The sequence below is a fragment of the Crocuta crocuta genome, unplaced genomic scaffold (genome assembly GCF_008692635.1).
Source record: "Crocuta crocuta isolate KB4526 unplaced genomic scaffold, BGI_CrCroc_1.0 scaffold101, whole genome shotgun sequence".
In the NCBI taxonomy this organism is placed as follows: Eukaryota; Metazoa; Chordata; class Mammalia; order Carnivora; family Hyaenidae; genus Crocuta; species Crocuta crocuta.
The window spans coordinates 8,492,939-8,517,853 of NW_027527956.1; the positions used below are offsets into that span (position 1 = coordinate 8,492,939).

The following is a 24,915-nucleotide window of genomic DNA, read 5'->3' on the forward strand; positions in this document are numbered from 1 at the left end:
GGGGGAGGGGAGCTTGCTGTGCGCCAGTGAGAAGGGGGCGGGGGAGCCCTGACAGCCAGGGGTGGGGCCGTGGCTTGCCGGTTCTGTGGTCAGGCTCGCACCTCGGTAACCTTGCAAAGATCTGCAGCTGGTTCTGGAACCTGTCTTATTAGGGAGTGTGAACCATTTATGTCGGCCTGTCATGCAGGAAGGGAAATATTTTAAGGTCGTGACGGGCGATGTTTGCATCTTGTCCAGAACCTCGTCTTGAGACCCGACAGCCTGTGGCCGTGCGTCACGGTCACATAACCGTTGGCTTTACGCAGACGTTACCCTGACGGCGGTGTGGACAGTGGGGCGTGGCGTCGCTGTCTAACGCCCTGTGTTCCCTTGCAGCCCGTCCCTCCCCGCCCTGGACTGGCAGCTGCCGTCGCGCTCGGGACCCTACGAGCTTCGCATCGAGGTGCAGCCCAAGCCCCACCACAGAGCCCACTACGAGACGGAGGGCAGCCGGGGGGCTGTGAAGGCGTCGGCCGGAGGACACCCCAGCGTGCAGGTACCCGTCCACCCCCTGCAGGATGCGCCAGGAGCCCGACGTGGCGCCTGGCCCACTGCTCATGGAGACAGCTAGCTGCTTCTCTGTTTCCTTCTTGGAGTCAGTTGTCCTCTCTAGATGCTTTTACCTGAGCGCAGAGTCCTGCCTCTCTCCTCAGAGTGCTGGAGCAGGGCGACTCTGTGGCCCTCGATCTGTGGCTGAGACCCGGCTGTCAGCACTGTGGAAGTGGGATCCCTTTGGGGTTCCCAGAGACCGTGAGGGCTGGGGGTCGTCCGCGGGGGCCTGGCCTCGGGTGGGGGGGCCACGCTGGCGTGTAGGTCCCGTGCGTGGCTGGAACCTCGCCGATGCCGTGTCCAGATGGTCACTTCCTCGCCCCACATCTTCCTAGGCTGACACGTTTGATTCACACAAGATGGGAGAGGGGAGAAGGACCCCGAGGGTGGGCCTTGGTTTCCTGACGGCACCGGGGGGCAGTGTGCACTGTGGGCTGTCCTCTGTGCCTCTTAGGAGCCGTGACCCTGGCTGTTACTCCTTTGAGTAACTTCAAATAGGAATAGAAAACTTAAAATAAACATAACCTCGAAATTAAAGTGTTTCATTTTTGAGGAGCTCTCCTATAAAAATCTGTAAAGTGTTAGCAGAGCCAGAGGGCTGCTCACGGGCCTCTGCAGAGACCTCGTGCCCGCCTTGTCGCTCCCGCGCTCCGGGTCGGCCCCGCCCGTCCACCCANAGCGGCGCACGGCCCACGGGCGCCGCCAGCCCTGGGCTGGCCTCTTGCCCAGACTTCGCGGCCCCTCAGGCCGCGGCCTGGGGAGACCTCGGCCGCCGGCGTCTGCCTGGCACATCTCTAACAGTGGATCGAAGGTCGCCTTGGTCAATATTTAAGTGAATGCCATTCACGTGGCACCGCTTTTGGTTTGGATATTTTCAGTGGTTTCAGTGGTTGATTTTAAGACTTCTGTCTTTCCGAAAGACAGAGGTTCTCAATGTGAGGTCCCTGACCTGGGAGTCGCTAGAAACGCAGGTTCTGTGGCCCCCACGAACCACGGATTGTGGAGTTCCCGGGTGGGGTCCGTCCCTTCCCGTGTCGTGGGGATCTCACGCATGCCGCGAGGCATCGGGGAGCTCTGTGCTCCCCGGGCAGGGGCACCATGCGCCGCTGGGCCATGTTGGGCGTACCGGCCTCCCAACCAAACACGCTTGGACGGAAGGTTCACTTGGCTTGAGAGTTGGAGCGTTTGTCACCAGTGGTCCTGGGGCGCCGTGGTAACCGCGACAGGGACAGGCAGCATCCACCACCCGAGGGCATCGCCCTTCACCTCAGGGAGGACATGTGGCCGTGGAGGTTGGCCGCAGTGTGACACGTGGACTCTGGTCCTGACAAGCTTTGACCCTCCTGCCCAGACCCATCCGCGTGGGCACAGGCTCGCTCTCCTGCCCAGAGCTGCGGGCGGTGGATGAGGAGTGCTGGGCCCCCACCACAGAATTTGGAGCCCCAAGCGGTCATCGGGAGAGTGAGGCCAGCCAGAGGGCCCTCCGCCAGGCACGGCACACTTTCACCTTATTCCGCCCCGAGAAAAAGAAGGCCTGCCCGGGAAGGAGCCCCGGAAAGGAAGGCCATCCGCCCAGATGACAGTCAGCAGCGTGGAGTTTGTGGGACGGCGCTTGTGGCCACGTGCTTGACGCCAATTAGCGCCTGCCTGCGTGGCTGCGGGACCACACACCTTGGCCAGTGGGCATTGTCTGTCCACCTTTCCCGCGGGTAGAGGCCAAGGATGCGGGAGCCCAGCTCTGTAACTGCAGACGTTCGACTCCCTTTCCTGCAGCAGTTTTCACCGAAGAGAAGCGTGCTCCTGCTGACGGGAAAGGCCATGGAGCAGCTCACGGAGAAGCGAGAACTGGGCAGCAAAACACTCTCATTTCTTGAAAGTACAGCAGCTGGGGCCACGGGTCCGGTGGTGGGAAGAGTGCGTGCAAACGTTAGCACCTTCTGCGTGGACGTGCGATGCCCAGAACGTGGTATGCGTGGTTGAGGATGGTCTGTGGCCCCCACTTCCAGTCTCTCAGTGAGGATTCACTCACAGTGGAGAGATTCAGGAATTTGAAGTGGTATATAAAACATCATAACAATAGTTTCAGATTAAATGACGGCAAATGGAAGAGCTGGTTGTGGGTTTGAACGGGGTGAACGCCGCCCCAGCCTCACGGGGGAAATACAGAAAGAAAATGGTGCCCGACAGAAACTGTCAGTGCTGCGAGGGTCTCTCACGGGAGAGAAACAAGTGACTTAGGCTCTTCTGATGGATCCGTGGCAAAGTGAATTCCTGTGTGTGCACATGTGAGGTGAGCAGTTAAAAAGAAAGAGTTTGGGGAGTTTGTTTTCTCTTTCAGTCGGTGGCCCGCACGTTGGATAAAAATAGCGTTTCTTGTAATTACAAAACACATGAAAATAGAAAGCTCTCTCAGGTGCTGCGAAAGCACGCTAACCACAGGTTTTATCCTGTGAGTTATTTTCGCGCGTCTTGACACGGGGCTCCAGCCACGCCCGCTCCTCCCTTGCCACGAGGCCCTGTGGGGGTGGTTCTGGGGAGCCCGATGGAAACACGCCGTCTCCGTGCCGGCTGCGGGCCGCCTGACCCTGCTGCATTTCCAGGTCTGTGCATCAGACCAGAGTCCCCTCGGGCAGAACAAGGTGCCCGGCCGCACCCCCGGGCAGGACCGGCTCCCGGCCCGCCTCCATCCAGGAGAACAGTGACCCCCAGGGCCTCCTTCCCAGGCACAGACTGCAGGGCGGGAAGGGGCTTCGGCACTCGTGTCGGCTCTGCCTCGTGTCCGGGTGGGGGCGCGGATGCACGTGTGGCCTGCCCCCGTCGCTGGGGAAGCCGCCACGCGGGACCCCAGCCGGCGTCTGTTTCTCCTGAGTTCACACCCGTGGTCTCCTGGGCCGGCCCCACGCTGGCTGTAGTTCCGACCCCGGGAGGCTGGAGCGTGGCTGTCAGAGGGTCTGGCGTAGCAAGGCCCCCCGAGTCCTGGGCGAGGAGGGAGGCATCAGGAGGGCCTGCGTGGCGCTCACCTTTCCAGGGGATGCGGGGAGGCTGGCCCTTTGCCAGTGCTGCTGCTGAGAGCCCAGAGCGCTGCCCTGGGGGCTCCTCCTTCAGAGACTGGGCTCCTGGCGGAACTGATCCTGGTTTTCTGCTCTGTTGTCCTGTGTGAGCCTCTCCCTGCCCTGTGTGCCCGGTGCCCTGTCCACAGAGACCCTGTCTGCTCCCGGCAGCCCTGCAGGGGCCCTAGGAACAGCCTGGAGGGCATCACTGATCTCTGAGCCAGGGGTCAAAGAATTAAGCTCTGTTTACCAAGGTCCCGAAGTGACTGGCTGATAGCATCTAGCCCACCACACAGGAGGCCGGGTCTGCGTGAATAATTAATGGGTCACTGAAACGAGAAGCCTTGGGAAGCCTCGCGAGGTCGTAACCAGCATTTCAGGCTTGTCGTCGGTCCCAGACTCCTGGTTGGTGGCCAGTAGCCAGTGTCAGCCCTGCCTGATGATGCAGGAACCGGCCTGGAGCAGAGGACGGGGTCCTCGTGGGCCCCGGGGACCACCCCGGCCTCAGGCTCAGGCAGGCTGCTCCAGGTGCATCAGGGCTGAGCTGTGTCCCTGCAGAATAGGGCCAGCGTCCCTGTAACGTGAGGCCTCTGAAGCCTGCAGCCCAGGGACGGACACAGTGGGGAAGAGCCCGAGTTCGCCCGTCCTGGAGGCCGGCAAAGCCTCCTCTGTGTGGGGCTGACCGTGGGGCTGCAGAGCCGGGTGCCGGAGCTGGCAGGCGCGTGAGCCGGCTGGTGTCCAGCACCCGCGGCGTGCTCTTTCCCCCATTGTCTCCTACTGGCTTGTCACGGCACGTGTCACCTCCTACCGTCAGGAGGGGCTGCTAACCTGGAAAGCCAGGGTCCACAATGGCTGCACCTGCCCTGCACCCCCCAAAATGTGCTGTCTGCTTTCATGACAGCAAGGGCTCATCCCACTTAAGGAAGCCAGAGATGCCCCAGTGCATGGTGTCCCTGTAAGAGTGCCATCCAGGTGACTAGTTTGCATCATCGTAATTTTGGGGGGGAATCCTTGGAATATCGTTACCACCTGCTGAGTTGCAGCAAAGGTATCCGAACTCAGGCAGGCTCCTTGACACCTGTTTGAGGCTTGCTGCTCAGCTAAGCTGACGGAAGCCTGGTTTTGGTTCTCTGTGCAGCCCAGACATCCCTGGGAATAAAGTCCGTGAGCAGCACTGCAGTGGAAGCTGCCAGAAATCTTCTGATTTAAAACTTGTGCTTCCTTGTTCTGAGATGTGGAGATTTTAGCATATAGTCTCCTTATGCTCAGAACCTCTGACAATTGGTCTTAATTCGGCCACGTTTTCTTGTTGTTGTAGGCGGTCTTCTGAAATATCCTTTGAGGGCAGAGCAACGTTCAGGGCTTTTCCACAGAGAGGTGCGTGCCCTGTGCCCTCTTCACCTATGCTGAGCCTCAGAAACGTCAAGTCAGGCGCAGGTGTGATTGGGGGGTGGGGTGCCAGGCAGTTTAACAGGAGACAATGGTAAAAAATTACCATCTTTAAAAAAAAAAGTTTATTTTGAGAGAGAGAGAGAGAGGGTGAGCAGGAGATGGGCAGAGAGAGAGGGAGGGAGAGAAAGAATCCCAAGCAGGCTCCATGCTGTCAGCACAGCTCCTGATGCAGGGCTTGACCTCACGGACCATGAGATCATGATCTGGGTGGAAATCAAAAGTTGGATGCTTAACTGACTGAGCCACCCAGGTGCCCTAAGAAATTATCATCTTTAATAAAAATGTCGAAATTAAGGAAATCCGCATCCCAGCTGTGCCTCCTCATGGTGGCCAAGTGGCAGGTGCCTGGTGCCCGCAGGTGGGGCTGCACCTGGCAGAAGGCCCCTGCCCCATGTGCTCTGAAGACAGGCCTCCTCCCCACTGCGGGCCAGGCTCTGCCCCTGGGTGTCATCCCCCGGGGGCCCCAGCTAGCGCAGGGTGACCTGGGGAGAGGGGTAGCCCTCGAGGACAGGCCCGGATGCACCCCGTGGGTCGCAGGTAGGTCGGGACCCCACGCTCCTGCACGCCCAGGAGGTGGGTGGCCAGTGCCGACCGCCCAGATGCTGGAGGCTTTGTCCCCTGTCCTGCTGTGGTTTTAAAGCGGATCCTGTGTTTGAGAGCAGCCTACGGACCGGAGGGTGCCTCCTTCCTGAGCTGCTGTTCTGCACTGTCCCCGAGCGCCAGCCGCGTGGCCCAGGCAGGCAGAGGGTCCTGCCGAGCCGGGCTGCCCCCCAGTCCCTCGCTCTGCTCCGGGAGACCACTGGGGTCTGCCTTGGGTCAGCACAGAGGGCGCTTGGTCCAGCTGCAGCCCGAGCGCTCGGAGGCAGGCCCTGCAGTCGCGCCCTGACTGGCCTTGCAGGTGGTGTCCCCACAGCAGCACTGGGTGCGGGGGGAGGGCTGCAGGCAGCAGGCCAGGGTCCCATCGTGATGCCTGTGCGGCACCTCCGTCGGCCGATGTGCTCAGGCCCTGCCCTCGCTGTCCTCTGGGTCACTGAGGGCCTGGCCGGGGGTGAGTGACCTCTGTGGGGGCACCACCCTGCGAGGCCAGGAGGTCCTGAGGGAGTCGCAGACGCCCTCTCCTCCGGGGCTCCCTGCCCCCAGGGGCAGGTGGCCAGTGGGTGGGGTCCGTGAGCTCATGGGAGCCCATGCCTGTGTAGACGCTGCACCCCATCGCTGCATGGGTGTTCTTTGAAGACGGATGTTTCTAGAAGTTGCTGTTTCTCCACTGTGGCCAGGCTTCTGGGGTTGCTCTGGGTTCCAGAATCACTGAAGGTGTTTGCTGCTGCCGTTTAATGTTTCCATATGGTTTCTGGGACATTCACGTGCTGTTTCTAGATCGTTTTTCCCTCAGGAGAAAGTTAAGTCTTCTCAGCGTGTTTTTAATTAGAAACACTAGATGTAGTGTTTCGGTGCAAAACATTCTTTGAACCAAAACTAAAGCAATTTCTGTTCTCCGGATGCTTCCACGCATGTCTGTGTGAATCCTGCCCACCGGCTCCGTGGGTGACATCTTGGGTCACTTCCGGCTTCAGCGCCATCCCGTCTGTAGGTCGGCCTGCAGGAGTCGGTGCTGGGCGACCCCAGCTGCCCTGCTCCCTGTGAGGGACGACGTGCCCATGTGCGGTGAGCTAGCCAGTGGCCAGTGCCCACATGGCCAGTGCTGCCGCCCAAGTCCCCCTCCCCCCGCCCCCCGCCCTCAGGTCGGTGGAACCAGCCTGGAGACTGTGTGCTCCACTTAGTGCTCACGCACAGCCCCCACACCTGTGGCCAGATGCCCCCGTACAAACCCCTGGGGAGCCCCCCCATCTCCCTGCCCTTCTTCTGTCACTCGCTGCATAGGAGCCACTCGGAAGGCTCACAGTGACGACGTGCTGGAAAGTGGCGTCCAAGAAACACAGCTGGTGGACCAGAACCTTCTCTCTCTCTGTGTGTCTGGACGTGTCCTTGAAGTACAGACACGTACCAACCGTGCCAGTCGACTGGCAGGGGTCACAGGGCCAGCTGAGCCCATGCACTGACCTCGTCTGACCTGCGTGTGCCAGTCCTTCTCACCTGTCGTCAGCGGGGCAGGTCTGAGGTCTTGATGCAGGAGAGGAGTCGTGTAGTGAAAGGGGGACGTATGGCTGGCGCCCCTGGCCCTCGGAAGAGGGCAGATCTGCTCTGCAGCCCTGGGGCCGTGCACTCAGGTGGCTTCACAGGCTGGGCATCTGGAAGGCCAAGTCTCAAGTGAAGACAGGACCTGAGTTTCTTGCAATCAAGACTGGAAACCGAGTCAGCTAAGGCCTCACAACTGCAGAGCCATGGGATGCTGCCCACCTTTTCCTCTCCACGCCCCTTCTTCCTGGAGACTCTGTCCTGATCCCTGGACGCAGGGGGGCAGCCAGGAGACACGGACTCCCGCCCTGCCTGGTGCCTCCCTGACGTGGCACCTTGATGGTGGGAGTGGACAGGCCACCAGGTGCTCCAGACACCACCCTCGCTCTGTATGCATGTCCCGCGAGCACCCCAGGCCCTGGGAGAGGGACAGCGAGCGGTTTCGTCCATGTCTCATCCGAGACGCACGCCCACGCCAAAGTGACACAAAGTGCAGGCAGTTGGAGCCAACAACTGGTTATTTAAGGCCTTGAAAAATTTCAAATCCATTGTAAAATGTAACTGTCCCGTTAAGGGAAGTGGGTGTGAGCCAGAGTCCCCACCTGCAGGCGGTGGCCGGTGGTCCTGAGCATCTGTGTGTCCTGAGCACTTACGAGGTGGACTCGTTACCTACAGCCCCCAGCTTGTTTGTTTTGTGCTTTTTCAGAAAGGTGGAAAAGTTCTGCACACCCCATGCAGGGAGCTCTAGAAAGAGCTTTTTCCCGAAAGGAACAATGTACAGTCCCTTAAAGCCGTTCTGTTGCTAGAACCTTCTGTGAGTGTGCGCCGTGGAGGCTTTGTGCACTGGCGGCGAGCACCTATAGATCTGGCTTACGTTGTAAAGCTAGTGTGTGAGTCAAAGGATTCGCTTACAGGAGGAATTCTGAGAACTTACATAACACTGTACGGTGTAAACTCAGTGTTGCTGCTGGCTGCAGTGCGCACACGTGTGTACACACGTGCCCCCGTGTGCATCCTCTCCCACATGCACACCCACAAGTGTGTATGCACAGACACGCGTGTACGCACAGACACGCGCGTGCACACACGTAGACGTTCCCGAGTGTGTGCACATGTGTGAGCCCGTGCCTACCTCATGTGTGTGTACATGCACACCTGTGTGTAGAGGGAGTGGAATCCCCCACCCGGCTCCCCTTCTGTGGCAAAGGGTTTGGGGCATCCATCCCCAGGTCTGTAGTCCGTTATCTCCAGATGGGAGCCCATGCCGCGTGGGGTCCCAGCACGGATCTGGAGGTGCACCAGGCACCCGGGGAGGGGCTGGGAAGAGCCCCTGTTGCAGAGCCCGGAGCCGCTTATGGCTCTGTCTGTGGGCCTCTGAGCTGAGGTCCCCGCTGCGGACGCTCTTTGCTCCCACTGCCTGTTCTTCGGAGTGTGGCCATGAGGACGTGTGCACAGCCTCACGTGACACCATTCACTGGTCCCCCATCTTCTCCCGCGGAGTCTGCTGACCACACCCCAGACTCCAGACCCCAAACCGGGTCCCTCAGCCAGGCACCTCCGGCACAGATACCCTGGTTATGGCGGGGAAGAGAGGGGACAGAGACAGACTGAGATCAAAGCCCCCTGGGGGCCATGGAGGTCAGAGACAGCTGCGGTCTGAGGCTCTGTGCCTGCCCTGAGGTCGCCCCTCTGCTCCGTCCTGTCCCCCTCTGATGCCACAGCTGCTTCTGTGACAACGGTTCAACTCGCACATAATTGATTTTCCAGCGAGAGCCGCAGTTTTCCATCCTCTGCCTCCCTCAGACGAGTGCCAGGACCCACCTTTGTCTGTGACTCTAGGCCCTTCTGGACCTAGCTGCGGCCAGCCAAGGGGCCGGCACCTTCCAGTCTTCCGAGAGAAGGGAGGGCCCGCGTCTGGGACACACGGCTCAGCCCACTCCTGGCCCTGCCTGGCTGGCCACACCGGCAAGGGCTTTGCTGGCTCCCTGCAGACAAGACAGACCCCAGGGTGTGCGGATACCTGTCACAGGTGACAGACACTCGGAGTCCACGAATCCCCGGACACTCCTGCCCTCTGAGAAGCTGGGCCTCGCGGGGACGAGGTGCCGTGTGTCCCCCACTCAGGGCCACAGTGGGCAGAGGCCCTTGGACCCCGCAGAGCCCACGGTCCTCATGTTAACTGAGTCTCCGTTGCTTTTCCTGAGAAGACAGTGTGGTGCCGACATCAGCATCAACATCAGAAAACAGCCGTGTTAACTGCTTTCCTTGTGTCCCTGAGCTCTTCTACAGGAGACATGACAAGTCGGCCAGCCTCTCAAGGTCCATGCTGTCTTCATGAGGCAGCTTGATCCTAGACATCGTGGCAAAGCAGGAAGCTGTGGCCTCGCACACTTGCTTTTCAGCACAGACAGTGCTCAGACCCCCAGTGAAGGTTCTGCCAGCTCTTTTCAGCAGGTGCCTGGGGGCACGGCCTAGAGAGGCGTGGCCGTGTGGACCTGTCACGTGTGCACGTAGGGCTCTGCCGACTGTGGCCCCACGTGCTATGCCGTGGTCTGTTCTCATTCGTGGTTTTCTGTTCCTGCTCCCCTTCACACGGTCTCGGGGGGGGGGGGGGGGGCAGTGTCTGTGACCACCATGTCCACTTGCGCACCCTGGTGTCACAGATGTGACTGGGAGGGACAGCTGATCCCTAGGCCCTGCCACGGTCAGTGTAGCGCCGTCCCCTCCTGCGTCCGGTGCCGGTGAGCAGACATGTGGGATCTTCCTTCTCGTCATCTGAGGAATTTGTGTGGATGCAGGAGACCCTCTCTGGGGGTGGCGTGGGCAAGGGCTGTGTGGATTCTGGATCTAGTGTAACAGCTGTGCTCACGCCACGCGGGCTCACAGGTTAGCGTGGTGGCCGGAAGCGTGGAGGTAAAAAGTGAATCCTGTTTGGGGCTGGGTCTCTCTCCACGTCGTGTGAAGGTGCGAGTCTAACACCTGGCTGAACATTATCTCCCTTTGGACGGATGGTTCTGCGCGAGCCGGCTCCTCGGCTCCGCCTTCGCGAGCGCAAGTGGCCCTGCCAGAGGACTTGCCCCACTTGTCACCGCCTGTCACTGCCCCGTAAGTGCTGAGGTAGCACAGAAGCTAGAAACAAACACTTAATGTGTCGGAAACTTAGTGACTCTCGTACCTGGAAAATGGAATAATGCATTTAGTTTAGTTGAAGCAAAGAGAGGCCATTGTTATGACAGGTGATTTTATAAATATTGTTTTGACAGATACTAAAATGTGCCAGAGGCAGAAAACCCCTGCAGCCGGGCACGTGCAGCATTTAAATTACTTTCTTAAAATGAACTTCGTGTTTTAAATAATAGATGTTTATCTCCCAAGTTTAACCTTAAATATTCCCGTTTTCACTGAAATGGCATGTTTTTAAGAGGATGAAGTTATACCCACAATCCGCTGCGCCCTGCGTGCTATCAGAGAAGTGGGTCCCGGGGGGGCTCTAGCCTGTCATTTCCAAAGCACCCGAATGCCGCCGGGCCCTCCATCCACATGCCACCAACACGCCTCAGCCACACAAGAGACCATTTTGGCCAAAGACTCATTTACTTCCTGTTGCATTAAATGTCACACAACGGAACACTGAGTGGCAAAATTTGCCCCTTAATCAGCCTCTGATTTTACTTTTACGTTTCCTGTTATAAAAAACGTAGATTTGAGTCTAGCCGGGAGTAGAGGTTTCTCATGAAAGCTCATTAAATCAGGCAAGGCCTGAAGGCACCCTCCCGTGAGGAGATGAGGACTCCTGTGGGCAGACAAGCTGGCCTCGGGTCCCATCCCGAGCCAACAGCACCCTCTGGGGACCCTCATGCATTCACATGGGAAAGAGCTTTCCAGCTCAGAAAGGAGAGGCATTTCTGCAGGATTACGTCGTGTCCGCAGGAACCACCCTGAAACGATTGTGTGCAGGTCCTCCGAGCACGGCCTCAGCAAGGTCCTCATGTGCGTGGGGACTCAGGACAACGCGTGGACGGGCAGGACGGAGAAGGTGCCCCTGGGACCTGCCCATGTGCCCACCCGGCGGCCGCATCTCTGGCCCCTCCATGGAGACCTGGGCTCCTGTCAGCTGCACAGCTCAGCTGCGCTCCCTGTCTGTGCACACGCCTGTCAGACGCGTGTTTAGTCTGTGTGCATCAGGCACCTGTGGATAGGGATGAAAGAGCAATGATTTTAATGTGAAAAAGCTGCTCTGATGATGACCACGTCCACAGATGCTTGGGACTGTCACCAGCAGAAAAAGACGCATGTGTCCCTGCTACAAACTAATCTTCCCAGCCAAGCACAGAGCTCCAGAGTATGTTAGGGAGCCCTCAGGCAAATGTGTGCATGAGTGCAGGTGAGAGGTGAGTGTGCAAATGTGTGTCCTGCACATCGCACAGGTGGTGGTCAGTTTCTCATACGGTACTTGTGACATCGTGTGCATGGGGAGCCCTGGCCCTTGGCCTCATCCAGTGGCCTCTGGCACGCTGTGGTCTTCCTACTGGCCCCCAGGGCGCTGGCAGTGTGCGCGTGGGCCTCCTGAGGACAGTCCTCATCAGAGGCCCCTCTTCTGAGAACCCAGAACTTACAAGTGACTTATCTCTTAACTAAGAAGTGAGAATGAGTGCATGAGTTTACATCAGCATGGTTTTGATCAATGGCTCGCTGCTGATCTGAACTACTGTTTGCTCCTTTCGGTTAATAGCTTCATATGGTTGGATCCCATTTTTAACCTTAAATTTGACATTCTGGGTGTTTGTGTTGAAGATTCTAAGTCGGGTTGAGGTCCAGTATTTAGAACAAATCTCACAGCGCCCTGGCTAGAGCTGCGTGACAGGGAGGCAGCAGCGTGCTCCTGACAAACCACAGGATGGCCCGGTGTCCGGCTGACTGCATGTCCCCCAGCTGAGGGGGGTCCGGGGGTGCACAGGCTGTCACCCTGCGTGGAGGGTGACCCACGCTGTGCAAGGGGACCCGCAGCCTCCAGCAAATGAAACCTCTGCTCAGACTCCTGCCCGAAGCCGGGGAAGTAGCCTTTTACCTTCTTGTGGCTGCTGACGAGCGAGCACCACTCGTGTGCCCTTGACCCGGACAGAGCGGTTTCCTTCCGGGGCTGGGAGCCCGTGAGGGGTGCAGACGGGGGTGAGCACTCAGCCCGGGGGCCTTTTATGACCAGCAGTGTCTTGCTGGCCAGCGCCTGGTCCACCAAAGAGCCCATGAAAATTAAAACAGTAGCTGCCTGCGCCGCCCTGGAGGCTGTGGCTGCGCCTGGAGAGCATGCGAAGACCAGCCCCGCTGCCCCCGTCGGGCCGCGGCCCCTGTTCCTGTCGTCCAGACGCCATGATGAAACCAACGCGAAAGACACACACACAGTAGACTGGGGCCAGCACGGAGCCTGGGGGCCGGGTCTGAGGCCTCCTTCCCTGCTGGACACTCTGCCCCCAGGATGCCCTGTCCCCCTGCTGGACGCCCCATCCTCCGCCGTCTGGCGCTCTCCCAGGGACACCCTCCATCTGTTTAGGTCGGTGTTCGCTGCCTGCGCCTGGTCCCTGAGGGCATGGGGGCCGCCTCTTCTGCCCCATTATCATTCCTGTGCTGCTGGGCAGGTCTTTGAGGTGGGTGAGGTGACTTTCCGGTGGCCAGGTTACGGGGCAGAGGTGGAGACTGGGTGCTGCCGCAGGTGCCCTCACGCCCCCTGCCTGCCCTCTCTCCAGGCTGCCTTACAGCGGGTGCTCTCTCACGCTGTGCCCCGTGGGTGGGACGGTGAGGACGCGTGTCTGCCATGGGCCGTCCTTTCCGGAGTTTCTCGGAGAACCCGTCTGAGAAGCGTGCGGGGCTGGCAGCACTGGCCTCCTTGCAGATTTGTAAGCACTGGTGGCGTTCCTGTGCGCCGGTCACTCGGCGTCAGCAGAGTCTAACGTGCTGTCGGGATGGGTTGTGGGTGAGAAGCGGGACCTCGCCCTGCGGGCTGCCGGGCCTGAATGCATCATGGGAAGGGGTTTCTGCAAATGCTTGGCCTTGCCCTGGGTTTCCAGTGGCACCAGCCACACGTGGTCCTCACAGCAGATGCTGGGCAGAGTAGATGCTGCTCACAAGCTGCAAGGGAGGAGGGGGCTTGAGTGCGGGAGCAACTTAGCACCAAGCACCCAGCGTTCCTATCATCTGTCACAGAGAGAAGTGGATGGGAGCAACTTAGCATCCAGTATCTGTTGCACAGTTTCCATTTGAATCAGCCTCTGCTTATAAAAATCTAACTGGTTCTGAGAAGTGTGTGTGCAGGGTGCTTGACGGGGGACCTTGTTCTCTCACCAGCTACACGGCTACTTGGAGAATGAGCCGCTCACACTACAGCTGTTCATCGGGACGGCGGACGACCGCCTGCTGAGACCCCACGCCTTCTACCAGGTGCATCGGATCACAGGCAAGACTGTGTCCACTACCAGTCACGAAGCCGTCCTCTCCAACACCAAAGTCCTGGAGATCCCACTGCTGCCAGAGAACAACATGCGAGCTATGTAAGCTGCGCCCGCGGGGCCGGGTGCTCGGGGCGGCAGAGTGGCCCGCAGGGCCGGGGTGCTTGGGCCGGCCCGGCAGTGTGGGCCGCGTGCCCCTCCCTCCTCTGCATCTCTGCCCTCGGCTTAACACGAGGGTAAAGCCCAGATGTCTGTGGTAGTGGATCTGCTCCGGGTGCTGGGCTCCGTGGGCCTTGCACTTCAGTCCCTAGCCGTCAGCGCGCTCGTGCCTGATCCTGCTCCTGACGCCCACTCATTCCTGAACGTGGCCGCCGCCACCATGATACAGGTGCCGACGGGCAGTCAGGCGTGCTCGCTACTTCTGCGGGATTGACCTGCAAGCTGGGGCCTGACCATCTGTGCCAGTAGGGCCTGCGTTCACAGCCTCCTGTCCTCTGCCCACACGTGGCTCCTAGGGTCTCTCGGGGGCGGGGCAGGGCGTCCGGGGCCTCACCCCAGGGACTGAAGGATGGTGTGACTCTTGTTTCGGGCAGCGTGGACTGTGCCGGGATCCTGAAGCTCAGAAACTCAGACATCGAGCTGCGCAAAGGGGAGACGGACATCGGGAGGAAGAACACCAGGGTGAGGCTGGTCTTCCGGGTCCACATCCCGCAGTCCAATGGCCGGACACTGTCCCTGCAAGTGGCCTCGAACCCCATCGAGTGCTGTGAGTATCGGAGTCGGCCCTGTGCCACACGCCCTCCTGTCTGTTACACCTCGCACAGACTTTTCCCACCAACTGTGTCCGTACCGATGTGCAGCCACTCTGACCCTCCCTCTGGAGGGTCGGCCAGAGGACCTGGCCTCGCTGGGTACAGGTTCAGGAGCTCTGCCCAGCCGGGTCCTCGCACTCGCGGGGAACACGGAGAGGTGTTTGTCCAGAAACTCTGAGACGCGTGCTCTCGCCACATTCGAGCAAACGCCCCGTGTTTCAGACACCTGAGCTGCGGGGTTTGGGCTTCTGTTCTGTTGGGTTGAGCAAACCTAAGTTTCTCAGCCCCGTCCACCCACCCGTCCTGCACGGCAGCCCCTGGCCATCCCTTCTCCTGTCCAGCCTTGGGCAGAGTCCTCTGCTCCTGCGCGCAGGGAGGGGTCAGTGTCCTCTGGCCACACCCACCGGCCACTGTCAGAACGTCACCTTCCCAGGGCCCTCTTCTCACCCAGGGGGGCTGTCGCAGGACGCTCACCTGTGTCTGTGGCTTAACCCTAACCCTGACCTGCCCTCCCTCCAGTGGGGGTGTCTGGGTTTGGTTCCTTCACCTCGACCCCGGGACCCCTTCCCTGTGATGGCTGTCCCGTGGCCCTCGCGTGGAGCCCCATGGACGCCTGTCCCCATACCTCGGCGCGCCCGTGGGTCGCTCGCAGGCGGCGGCACCTGTCTCAAGCGTGGCCTCCCGCCTCCGGGCGCCCTGAGTGGGTGAGAACCGCCAGGGAGACAGACGCCACTTCCGCCCGGACGCGGCTCAGCGCCCACTGCGTCCCGTGCTCTCCTGATGGCCTGAGGTCCTCGCTCTGTGCCTCGGGCCCGGCCTCAGGCCGCCTCCCCCAGCCCTGCCTCGGGCCCCAGCCTCGCTCGTCCCGCCGCGCCTGGCTGGGACAGGGCCCCCGCCGCCAGACCCCGCCCTCAGTTCACGCCGGGCCCGCACCCCCACAGCGCCCGGGGTGGGGTCTCACGGTGGCTCCCAGCTTCCAGAGCCCCCCCTTCCCACCATGACAGGGTGTCCCGAGGGGGTTCCTCACCTGGAGTGGCGTGTCCGGTCCAGCCTGGCGGGCGGGCACCTTCGCCCCACGGAGACTCACACACAGACCGCACATGCGCGCGCAGACTGCACGGACGCACGGACGCGCACGCGCAGAACGCACGTGCGCAGACTGCACATGCGCGCACATGCCCCCGGAAGTCAGTCTTCCCACGTGCAGAAGCTGACGCGCCGTCTTCCGTGCTTGCGCCGTCGCGCGAGCCTGTCCTGGAGCGGCTGCCGTGACGGCGGTCGGGTGTCCAGTGCGGTCGCCCTGTGCTCCGAGTGCGCGACGCCCTCACCCCAGACCCTGAGGAGCCCACGGAGGTGGCGGTCCCTGGCGGCATGGCCGACCCCGGGGCGCCGTCTCGGGGCTGTGGCGCGAGGTGGGGCCGGGGGCGTCAGCTCACTCTCGCTTTCTGACCCCGCGCAGCCCAGCGGTCGGCCCAGGAGCTGCCCCTCGTGGAGAAGCAGAGCGCGGCCAGCTGCCCCGTCCTCGGCGGGAAGAAGATGGTCCTGTCCGGCCATAACTTTCTGCAAGATTCCAAGGTCATTTTCGTGGAGAAAGCACCAGGTATTTCCTTTATAAACAGACCGTCAGAGTGTTGCCTGCGTGGGGTGCCAGGGGGATTGGTGGCTGGAGGTGGAGCGTGGCCGCCTGGGGCTTCCATGCTGCGCGGCCGGAGCAGATCGCTGAGCTCTAGGGTGAGGCCTGTCCTTATGCGGCCGTGTCAGTAGGTGTGGGGCCGCCGCCTGCTCGCCGTGGCGGCCCCTTGCCTGGACTGGACACACGTCTGCTTCCTGGCTTTGAGCAGCTGCTGCTCGGTCCATCTGGGAAGGACCCTTTCTGTCTTGCGTAGATGAGGGCTTCTCAGGTGGGAGTCATCACCTTGGGAGGTGAGTGTCCTGATGCGGAACAGCTGCAGTGGCCATGGGACTGGCATTTGCACCGGAGGCCTCCCCACGCCTCGTGGAATCCTTCAGGCTGCAGAGATGCAGAAGCAGGTGCTGCCATGGCCTCCTGGGCTCCCAGCGGGGGTGGTGTGTGTGTGTGTGTGTGTGTGTGTACACACCGCTGGGTTGGCAGGTGTAGGTTAGTGGGCGTAGACCTTCGCGTGCAGAGCGGGGCCCAGGGTTGTTGCTGGTGCAGGGCCAGCAGTCTCTGCAGTCTCTGCTCTCTGACGTTTGGGTGAAGAGCTTGGGTGTGTGGTGGGGCAGATGTGGGCTGTGTGCACCCCCAACCTGTCCCAGGAGAGGCTGCTGAGCGCTCACGAGAGTGAAGCAAGGGGGCAACAGTGCGCGTGGCTGGTCCCTCCTGGAAGCTGCCAGCGGCTGTGGTTCTGCAGCCCAGTCCCGCCGAGCTGTGCCCCCCGACCTCCCTGGCATGCTGCCCCCACCGCCTGTAGGTGGCTGTCCTGCTGGCCTGTTTTCTCCCCCACGTCTCCTGCCCAGAGTTTCCGGGAGGGCACGGGCGCGGGACCCACACCAGTGCTGGGAACCACAGCAGCGCTCAGAGTCCACAATGGGGTCTTGATTTTGCACAGGAGGCTAAGTGCCTTCATCAAAACTGGCTGCAAAGGCTGTGTAATCACACACGTGATTGGAAAATGTCGTGAATTACAGAGAAAATCGGACCAAGCGTAATGATAAGGAGAAGGATTTGCATTGCTGGACACCTTTCTTTGGAGGAGGCTAATTGTGAAATGATTTTAACCTTTTGAGTTTTAGACACATGAACTTGGGCATGTGGGGGAGGGTCGCCAGGCGCTGTGCTGGGACTTGGCCCAGCTGCTGCACAAAAGAGACGTCCACGTGCTTTCTTCCCCATCCTTCCCGACCAGTCCTCACCTTGGCGCCAAGGCGTGACCATGGGACGTCTCCCGGGCGCTCCCCACCTGGTGGGCACCATGTGGCTCCTTCGGCGGGTCAGGTGCTCTCCACGTGGCTATCCTGATCAGCCACGGGAGTCCACTCCAGGGCATCACATGCCACGTGGAGCTGGCCACCCGCAGTATGAGGACCTTAGTCCACTCCAGCAGCCGGAGAGACGTGGACGTGGGTGGTGATGTGGTAGCAGCCCACACCCGCCACCGATGTGTGTAAATGCCGTGCTTGCACGTCTGGACACCGTCAATGGCTGCATGTTTGAATTTAGAAAGGTGGTTTGTGTGTTCATGTGTGTACGTGAAAATCACGTTTTCAAAAGAAGAGAGAACGTCTTTCCGCTTTTGACTCCAGACACGCGTGGCCCTCGTGCCTCCTACCACGTCCCCACGCCCTTTGCAACCACAACTCGGCTCTTCTTGGTTGATTTTTTTGGAGACACTGCTAAAGTCAACTTAGACTAAAGCTGATCCGTTCTCTAGGCTTCCGGCAAGGTCACTGATCTGTTGTGAAGTTCAGTCTCTAAAGCGCTGGTTGGGAGGTGCCCAGGCCAGAATGTGAGTGAGGAGACCTTGTTGTGGGAGGTCTTGAACCNCACGGAGCAGTTCCTGCCCGGCAGGCCGGCCACAGCCACTGCGCCTCCGCGGGAGGAGGGCATTGGAGGAGGGTCTCCTGGTGCCCGTGGTGAGAGCGGCGTTTGGCGCACGGGAGCCAGGCGTCCTGGGAGCTGCACCGGCCCCCCACCCCCCGGTGGGTGTCGGCGGGTCCCTCGGGGCAGCCCAGGCAGGAGGAAGGGCTGCAGGGACCTCGAGAGGTGTCACAAAGAGCTTGACAGCACGGAGCTCTGGCCGTGTACGTGGTGGTGCTTTCCAGAACAGTCCTGTGGTTTCAGGGGGCCCTTTACTGTGTCTTGCAAAATGCCCAAGTGTTAGAATAGCCTTTTTTTTGAGGGTTGGGGTCAGTGTCTGCGGCTTCCATGTGAGGCGGCGTTGCTGACCGACTGTGGAACCTGAACACACGCACCCCTGTGGGGCCGAGAGTCGGGTGCCAGACACCCACACTGGGGATGCCCACATCGGGGGCTCACCTGCGGACACCGAGGACGTCCCCATGCAGGAAGTGAGAAAGTGACACCGCAACCCCCATCCTGGTGGTGAAGATCTCTGGAGCTCCCCTCAACAGTGTGGATCGAGCATGTAAATGTTTGAATCAGCCCAAGGGACCCTCTCATATTCCATAGGCGTGAGGACACCGCACGGAACGTGAACTCGCTCTGCTCCTGGAGGCGGGGCTGAGGCACAAGAGGTGGATGTGTCACAGGTTTGGATCCGCCAAACATTGTCACGTCTGTGACCCCGGGGCTCTGTGCGGGTACCTGCCTGCTCCGTTGTGGTTATTGGAAACTGAGAACAAAGCCTGCTTTGGCCTCTTTGCTGCAAAGCAAATCTCACCCAAAGTCAGGGGGTTTTGAGAACAACCCCTCCCTTTTTGGCAGTTGTGTGGACTGGATGCAGCCTGTGGTTGCTCGTGCGGCCCCCAGGAGCTTGCAGGTTGGGGGCGGCCCCCAGCGGTCTTCTGTCTGCATGGTCTCAGGGCCCCACCCGGCATCCTCAGCTGCTGCCATGCTCACTCCTCGGGCTCCCCGAAATGTAAACGTGGAAGCCAGTTCATTGGACCCTGGTGTGAGCACCATGTCAACACTGGGTCTTTCCTGGAAACCCCTTCATTAGGCGCTCAGACACCCCCTGAGGCCCCAAGCCCTGGGAGGCCGCACACGACCCACATGTGCTCCTGGGAGGGGAGTGGGCACAGGGCTGCCTGCTGAGTGCACGGGGTGCACTGGACGGCCCGAGGGGGCAGCAGCAGCAGGAAGGCGCTTGGCAGGCGATGAGCCTACATCCCTAGGCCCCACCCCGGCTGCACCCACACGCTGCCCCTACTGGCTCTCTCCAGCTTGCTCCTGAACACCCCTAATCCTGGGGCTATTGTGAAGAAGAGCCTTCAGGGGGCTCCAGGTTCAAGGTTAAAAGGCTTGTGGGAGGGAGGGGGCTTCGGGGTCAACACAGTTCTCTCCTATGGGTTTGAGATGTGTCCGTTTGCTCCAGAAGCAGGAAAACGGCCACTTTACTGTAAGATGTTGCTTTGGAGGAGAAAGTGTGGGCCCGTGGGCTCCCTGAGATGTGTGTGTGTGCATGTGTGACGTGGCTCACTCCTTATCTGTGCCTCCCGTGTGCCCCCCCGCCCCCCTGCCAGTCCCAGAAATTCTCAGACCATCTGCATGGATGACTTCGTGTTCAAGGGCGAGGCTTCAGGCCACAGCCCAGAGCAGCGGGCACACGGGGGAAATCTCACCTCCCAGCACAGGGGGTTGTGGGAGTCATAGGTAGTTTTAAGTATGAACCTGGTCACAGCACAGGCCTGCACTCCAGCGGCCAGTTTAGGAGTGCTGTGTGCAGGGTACCTGTGTCAGGGCGTGTGAGTGAGCAGGTGTGTGCGTGTGAGGCCAGGGCTTGCGTGAGCAGGTGTGTGTCAGGGCTTGTGTGAGCGAGCAGATTTGTATCAGGGCGTGTATCAGTCCGTGTATATGGTCCATGTCTGTGGATGTGAGCGAGGGAGTTTGTGTGTGTGTGTGTGTGTGTGTGTGTGTGTGTGTGTGTGTGTGTATGTAGCCCTCTGTTGTCCTGGGGTGTGGCCATCCCCACTCCTGGCCACACTGTGTGGCAGTGACCGCCCGAGGGAGCCCCGGGTGCTCACAGCTGGGCAGTGCTTGCAGGGTCGTGTTACACTCGCTCTGGTGGCAGCCACATCTCCTCCCCAACCCTGTGCCGTGGCCGTGGCTTCAGGGCTTCTGGTCCCACTAGCTTGGCGTGCTGGTTCTGAAGCATTTCTGGAAATTTCCCAGATACGGATGCCACCAGCTGGCGGTGCAGCTCACGTGCCTGGTGTTCATGACTTGGCGAGAAAGAAAAGGGTCTCCTTCCTGCTTTCCTGGTGTGGATGTGGGAGGGGCAGGAGGGCATCATCCATCCACACAGACAGCCACCGCCACCTCGCTCCCCATGTCAGCATGCCGGGGAGCTGACTCCAGGGCAGTGTGCTCAGGCAGCCTCTGCGGTGCCAGCCCTGCAGGCCCAGGGGGTCACGCGGGCACCAGCACCCGCTGCACAGCGCCACCCGTGACCGTTCCCAGGGCTGGTGGCTCTGGAAGCCGCACGTGTCCAGGGAGCAGAAGGAAAGCGGTAGGCCAGAGCGCCCCCCGGCAAGGCTGCCTCCTTCCGCCGTGGCCTCGGACTTGCATGCTCACCCCGCGGTTGTCCGCTGTGAGATGTTTGGAGTGGCCTCCGGAGGAGCCCAGCTAGAGAGCAAAGTCGGCCGGGAGCGTGGCACGTGCCACAGCGCAGCCGGGTCCCAGACTCCCTTTCCAGTTCAGAGCTTCTCTCTGCTGATTGATGTCTCGGGATGCGCCCTGGTGCCCATGGGGGAGACGTGGCTTCAGCCCAGCTCGGTGGGAAGTCCTCCATTCTGCGGGTCCCGGAGTGGTCTCTCGGGCCCTCATCTGAGGGACAAGGCGGCCTGTGGGGGCTGGGTGTGACCTCTGTGCCTTCCCAGCCCTTCCCGGGGCCCGGTGACCAGCACTGGGAGACCCGTCCACAGACGCCCACGGGGCTCCCCCAGCCAGATCAGAGACCTTGCGTCTTTACCGTGAGAAGGTTGTCACCGAAACTTGTTTTCTCTGGGCCGGTGACCAGTCCTTCCCCGAGGCTTGCTCCATACGACACCCAGCTCCTCGGGTACATCCAGAAAGTGGGCACAGGTCCCTCCACAGCGGGGAGAGTGGCCTCTGGAGGCACCTGTCGAGGCCCTCAGTCCTGGTGGGAAGGGGAGGGGTGAGGGAGGGGCAGGTGTCTCGAGCACGCAGCTGGACGGAAGGGCCAGCCTTCCTCTTCTTCCTCTCAAGGCCGCCTTCCGGCATGCCACACGCAGCCATCACACAACTTCTGTTTTGTGTCCGCTTTATTGAGATACAATTCGCAGAGCCGTGACTCAGCCCTTTAAAGTTCAGTGGTTCTTGGTGTGTCCAGAGCTAATTCCAGAAATTCCCCAAAGAGACTTTACGCATCAGCTGTTAACCCCGTTCTCCCCAGCCTGGCCGCCTCAGAGCTGCCCTCTGACCCCCTGGGCCAGCCTGCTCTGGACACTGTGGTTCTGTATGTGTAGCCGCGCGTGTCCACGCAGGAGTGCGTGTCAGGACTTTGCCGTTTTAGGCTGGTACCTTCCTGTCCTGCGGATGAACCACATGCTTAGCCACCTGCGGTGGCCAGACCCTGGGGTTGTGCCTGTGTCTTGGCTCTTGTGCTGCAGTGACCCTGTGCACGCAGGGGTCCCCTTCCCAGGGCATGCTCCCAGGAATTCCACGTTCAGCTACGTGAGAAACTGTCAGGCTGAGCCTGACGGCTAATGGGTGATTTTCTTTTCTGGTGTCTTCTGCAGGAAGCAGTCTGCTTAGGGCAGCTCTGGGGGTGCCCCAGAGTATGATGCCTTGTGGGGTTTTGGGGGTTCAGGGGTGCCTCAGATTGTGAGGCCTGGCAGGGTTTTGGGGGTGCCTCAGAGTGTGGGCCTGGCAGGGTTTCAGGGATTCAGGGGTGCCCCAGAGTGTGGGCCTGGTGGAGTTTCAGGGGTTCAGGGGGTGCCCCAGAGTGTGAGGCCTGGCGGGGTTTGGGGGGTTTGGGGGGATGAAGACAAGCTATGTGGGGATGCTCCTACTGACCAGAACAACCCTGGAGCCCCCCACCCCGGCCAGCCCCAATTGCTGCGTGGTCAGGGCCCGTGTCCTCTGTGGCCCCCATGAGAGTGCAGGGGGCCATCTATTTGCAACCCCCTCGCTGCCTTTCCTTCCCCAGGGACAGGACGCTCTGGTCCCCTCTGCTCCTGTCCTATGCACAGCCCACCCCCAGAGCCGGCAGCCAGGTGCAGAGAGGACCGTGCGTGTGGCCAAGGGCCCGAGGAAACGTGGTCCCACCACTCCAGAGGGGGCCTTCTGATTGGGGCTCCGCGCTGTTTCCATTCTGCCCGTCGGCTAATGCTGTGACTTGATCTAAAGCCATCACCGTGCATGCACCTCCTGCCCGCCGGGGGCTCGAGGATGCCTCCGGAAAGCTGTGGCTTCTCCTGAGGAGGCCGGGGGGGCCTCCCCGTGTGGCCCCGGCTGCTCTAAGCCGCCCCGGGAGCTGTGTGACTAAGAGCCCCCGCTGTGGGAGCCTCGAGGCGGGTGTGGCGGGGAAGCCTTTCCGATGACTCACACGGCAGGGAGTTCCCTAATGATTTGGAATATTTTTACTTCTGGGCTTGCGCACAGTTTCCTCCTGAGGCCCCGGAGCTCTTGATAAGGCCGAGCCCGCTGGGAGCCGGCCCATCCCGTAGAGAACGAGGCCGTGCTCAGCAAAGGAGGACGCCCAGAGGCTGGACGGCAGGGCCCCCGCCACCAGCTCCTGGGGAGACCGGTGACCGGGGCCCTGCTGGCGCCCTGCACGTGGGAACCGGCCACGATGATTGGCCACGTGGAATGGCCTCGGCGCTGCCGTCCGGATACACAAGCGGCAGCAGCTCATTTAGGACCCTTAGTTGAAGGGACAGAGCCTGATCTCAAGGGCTGCAATTCAGACATAAAGACCCAAAGAACTGACTCCCGCACTGCAGGGTCCCCAGAAGCCGCTCTAACCGGCGTGTCCAGATGGGCCTGCAGTCCGTTAGTGTGTGACTCTCGGGGTCGGCGTTCGGGAAAGCTGACACGCAGCGTGCGCTGCGGACTGTGACTCGCCGGCCCCGGACAGCTGGTCTGAAGGGACCCCTGCCCCCAGGCCCAGGAAAGGCCGCCGGCCCCACAGAGCCTGCCATCAGTTTCCTTATTCGGATGAGCCTCCGGGATGCTCACAGGTGGGCCGAGGACAGGCGGGGGGCTCGGGCCCCCGTTACCACGTCCTTGGCCCCTCATGGGCCTAGGTTTCCCCCCTGCCCGCCTCTGGCGGGAGGCCGGGACCCTCTCGAGAATTCCTCAGGGAAACTCCAGCCGTGGTTTCCACCAACAGGCAGAGACTGGGCAGTGGCCAGGTGGCCCCTGCTGTCCAGACTGCGACTCCTTCTGAAGGTGTTTTCAGAGGCGCAGGAACACAGGGGACTTGCTTACAGGAAGAGTAATTTCGATTACCTGGAGCAAGCAGTGGGTGGGCACCCTGCCCGGGGGCCCCAGCAGGTCTGGCCCTGACCAGCCTGCCCCATCCCCGAGCTCGGCGCCTGGAGCCGCGTCCCCAGCTCGCCCAGCTCAGGGACCAGGGTTCACAAAGGTGCCTCCGCGCCCGCGTCCTGGGCCCACAGGGCTCCGGAAACTTAGCTGCTTTGTGGGGCTTGATGCCTTTAAGAACAGCCGAGTGTATTTTTAGTTTCCTGTTATGTTTTCCTGGAGGAGACGTCGATGCCGATCCCTTGGGCCGCTGGTCTGCATTTTATCAGCAAGTGGGTTCATCTGGTGGGTAATTTGCGCTGGGACCTGGGGCGTCCCGAGAGGCTGGCGTGGTCCTGGCACGCAGACACTGCTCCGGGCTCCGTGTGACTCACATTTCCTCCCTCTGTCTCCACCCTCCACCCCTGCCCGCCCGCACAGTGAGGCATAAAAAGGAGATTTTGTGTAATTTATTTATGATTTCGGATCTGTAACACACACACATCTCTTCTTTGCAAACAGGGCAGGGGGAGAAGCCCGTCTGGCTGTGATTGTTTGGGGACAGACTTTACAGTCGGTGGGAGGAGGGAGGCCTCAGCCGAGACCGACGGCTGTGAATTCAGAGCAGCCGCCCAGCCGGGCCGCTCCTGCTGGCCAGCCGTCCAGCGGCTTCCAGACCCGGGACTCGGTCTGCAGACGCTGCTGCCAGTGGGCTTCTCCAGCCCCCTCCCTGCAGGCCCACAGGACACTGAGCCCTTTCAAGGCCTGTCTGGAGCCTTTCTACTTTTTCTTTTAAACACGCAAACGGCCACTGGGGGAAGGTTAAAAATACCACGTTCTGCATTTCTGTATCCTGATGTGGCGAGAAGCGGTCACAGGAAGGATTCTCTCTCTCAGTTGGCAGCTCCTCTGAGCAGAGGCAGGACTCTGGCTCCTGGGCCCCCACTCGTTACTTAGAGTAACTCTGCCCCCAGAATGCACGCGGTAACTAGATCTACGCCTCCCGCTGGTGCACCTCGAGCTGGAGCCGGCGGGTCCGAGAGCCCGGACACAGCCTGGGTCCAGGTGCGAAGAGCCACGCGCTGGCACGTCTCCTGTGTTTACACACCCTCCCACGGCTGCCGTGGGGCTGGGGCAGCGAGCCCGTGGACGCGGGCAGGGGTGGGTTTCTGGGGCATTCCCTGTGTGTGGCTCCCTCCCGCAGAGCCAAGGGTCTCCGGGCTCCCCCAGGCTCCCCGCCCCCCACGTCGGGGCCTACCGCGACCTCTCCAGTGGCAACGCACATGTGACTTTTTCCTCTTGCGCATTAACAG

At 60.8% G+C, this 24,915-nt stretch overlaps 1 protein-coding gene across 1 annotated transcript in view; it reads left to right on the forward strand.

Moving 5' to 3' along the window:
- NFATC1 (nuclear factor of activated T cells 1) overlaps window positions 1–24,915 on the forward strand; it is a gene marked incomplete at its 5' end in the record, with an annotated part of 96,183 nt that overhangs the window by 23,123 nt on the left and 48,145 nt on the right. The window contains 3 exons of the mRNA XM_077752713.1: window positions 13,563–13,765; window positions 14,257–14,429; window positions 15,935–16,075. Of these exons, the coding sequence (XP_077608839.1) occupies window positions 13,563–13,765; window positions 14,257–14,429; window positions 15,935–16,075 (517 nt within the window). The remainder of the gene's footprint in view (window positions 1–13,562; window positions 13,766–14,256; window positions 14,430–15,934; window positions 16,076–24,915) is intronic.